This window comes from Mandrillus leucophaeus, unplaced genomic scaffold (genome assembly GCF_000951045.1).
Source record: "Mandrillus leucophaeus isolate KB7577 unplaced genomic scaffold, Mleu.le_1.0 Scaffold399, whole genome shotgun sequence".
NCBI lineage: Eukaryota > Metazoa > Chordata > Mammalia > Primates > Cercopithecidae > Mandrillus > Mandrillus leucophaeus.
Window position 1 is genome coordinate 636702 of NW_012104242.1, and position 1663 is coordinate 638364.

The 1663-nt window shown below is 54.7% G+C and overlaps 1 protein-coding gene across 1 annotated transcript in view; it reads left to right on the forward strand.

Annotated features, from left to right (window-relative positions):
- The first annotated feature begins 698 nt into the window (after positions 1–698).
- The window catches only part of LOC105547838 (cell wall protein DAN4-like), a 45603-nt gene continuing 44638 nt past the window's right edge, over positions 699–1663 (forward strand). Inside the window, 2 exon segments of the mRNA XM_011991564.1 lie at positions 699–1409; positions 1454–1636. Of these exon segments, the coding sequence (XP_011846954.1) occupies positions 699–1409; positions 1454–1636 (894 nt within the window).

Consider the following 1663-nt stretch of genomic DNA (forward strand, 5'->3'; position numbering starts at 1 on the left):
ATAAAATCAAAAGATCATTTTCACTCTAATACTCTACTTAGAATGTAATTTTCCATTAAATAAACAGTCAATGTTCAGTAACCCACATGCTGATAAACTTTTGAAAACTTTAGAAAGTATTAAGTATAATCAAAGATTACTTTTAATTTTCGAGCTGGCAAGAGCCTGTGTCAGGGAACAGAGTTGAGATTGAAAAGATAAAAGCACAATTATTTTCTTAAAGAAAAGCGAAATTCATAAAAGAGACCACGTGATTCTAAAAAGCAACACAGAATCCGTTTACAGAACAGGCAAACATGGACCACAGAACACCAGTGTTGCCCATGATGAAACAGTTAAAAGGAAGAATTCACGGTGGCCCAGCATAGGTCAGGTGTGGGAGGACAGAGTAGTGACAAAATGATCCTTCTTCTAACTTCCCAGAAAGGCACAAACAGCCAGCACTGTAACTGAAGACCACGCAGGAACCAGTATGAACTCAGACGCCATGGCCAGCACCGTAACTGGAAACCACACGGGCACTGGTGTGAACTCAGATGCCACGGCCCGCACCGTAACTGGAGACCACGCAGGCACCAGTGTGAACTCAGATGCCATGGCCAGCACCGTAACTGAAGACCACGCAGGCACCAGTCTCAGACCCCACGGCCCCAACCGTAACTGGAGACCACGCAGGCACTGGTGTGAACTCAGACGCCATGGCCCGCACTGTAACTGGAGACCACGCAGGCACCAGTGTGAACTCAGACCCCACGGCCCCAACCGTAACTGGAGACCATGCAGGCACCAGTGTGAACTCAGACCCCACGGCCCCAACCGTAACTGGAGACCACGCAGGCACCAGTGTGAACTCAGACCCCACGGCCCCAACCGTAACTGGAGACCACGCAGGCACCAGTGTGAACTCAGACCCCACGGCCCCAACCGTAACTGGAGACCACGCAGGCACCAGTCTGAACTCAGACTCCATGGCCCCAACCGTAACTGGAGACCACACGGGCACCAGTGTGAACTCAGACCCCACGGCCCGCACCATGACTGGAGACCACACGGGCACCAGTGTGAACTCAGACCCCACAGCCCGCACCGTAACTGGAGACCACGCGGGCAGTGTGAACTCAGACCCCACGGCCCGCACCGTAACTGGAGACCACGCGGGCACCGGTGTGAACTCAGACCCCACAGCCCGCACCGTAACTGGAGACCACGCGGGCACCGGTGTGAACTCAGACCCCACAGCCTGCACCGTAACTGGAGACCACGCGGGCACCGGTGTGAACTCAGATCCCACAGCCCGCACCGTAACTGGAGACCACGCGGGCACCAGTGTAAACTCAGACTCCATGACCAGCACCATAACTGGAGACCACACGGGCACCAGTGTGAACTCAGACCCCACGGCCCGCACCGTAACTGGAGACCACGCGGGCACCTGTCTCTTATACACATCTAGATGTGTATAAGAGACAGCACCGTAACTGGAGACCATGCAGGCACCAGTGTGAACTCAGACCCCACGGCCCCAACCGTAACTGGAGACCACGCAGGCACCAGTGTGAACTCAGACCCCACAGCCCGCATCGTAACTGGAGACCATGCAGGCACCAGTGTGAACTCAGACCCCACGGCCCCAACCGTAACTGGAGACCACGCAGGCACCAGT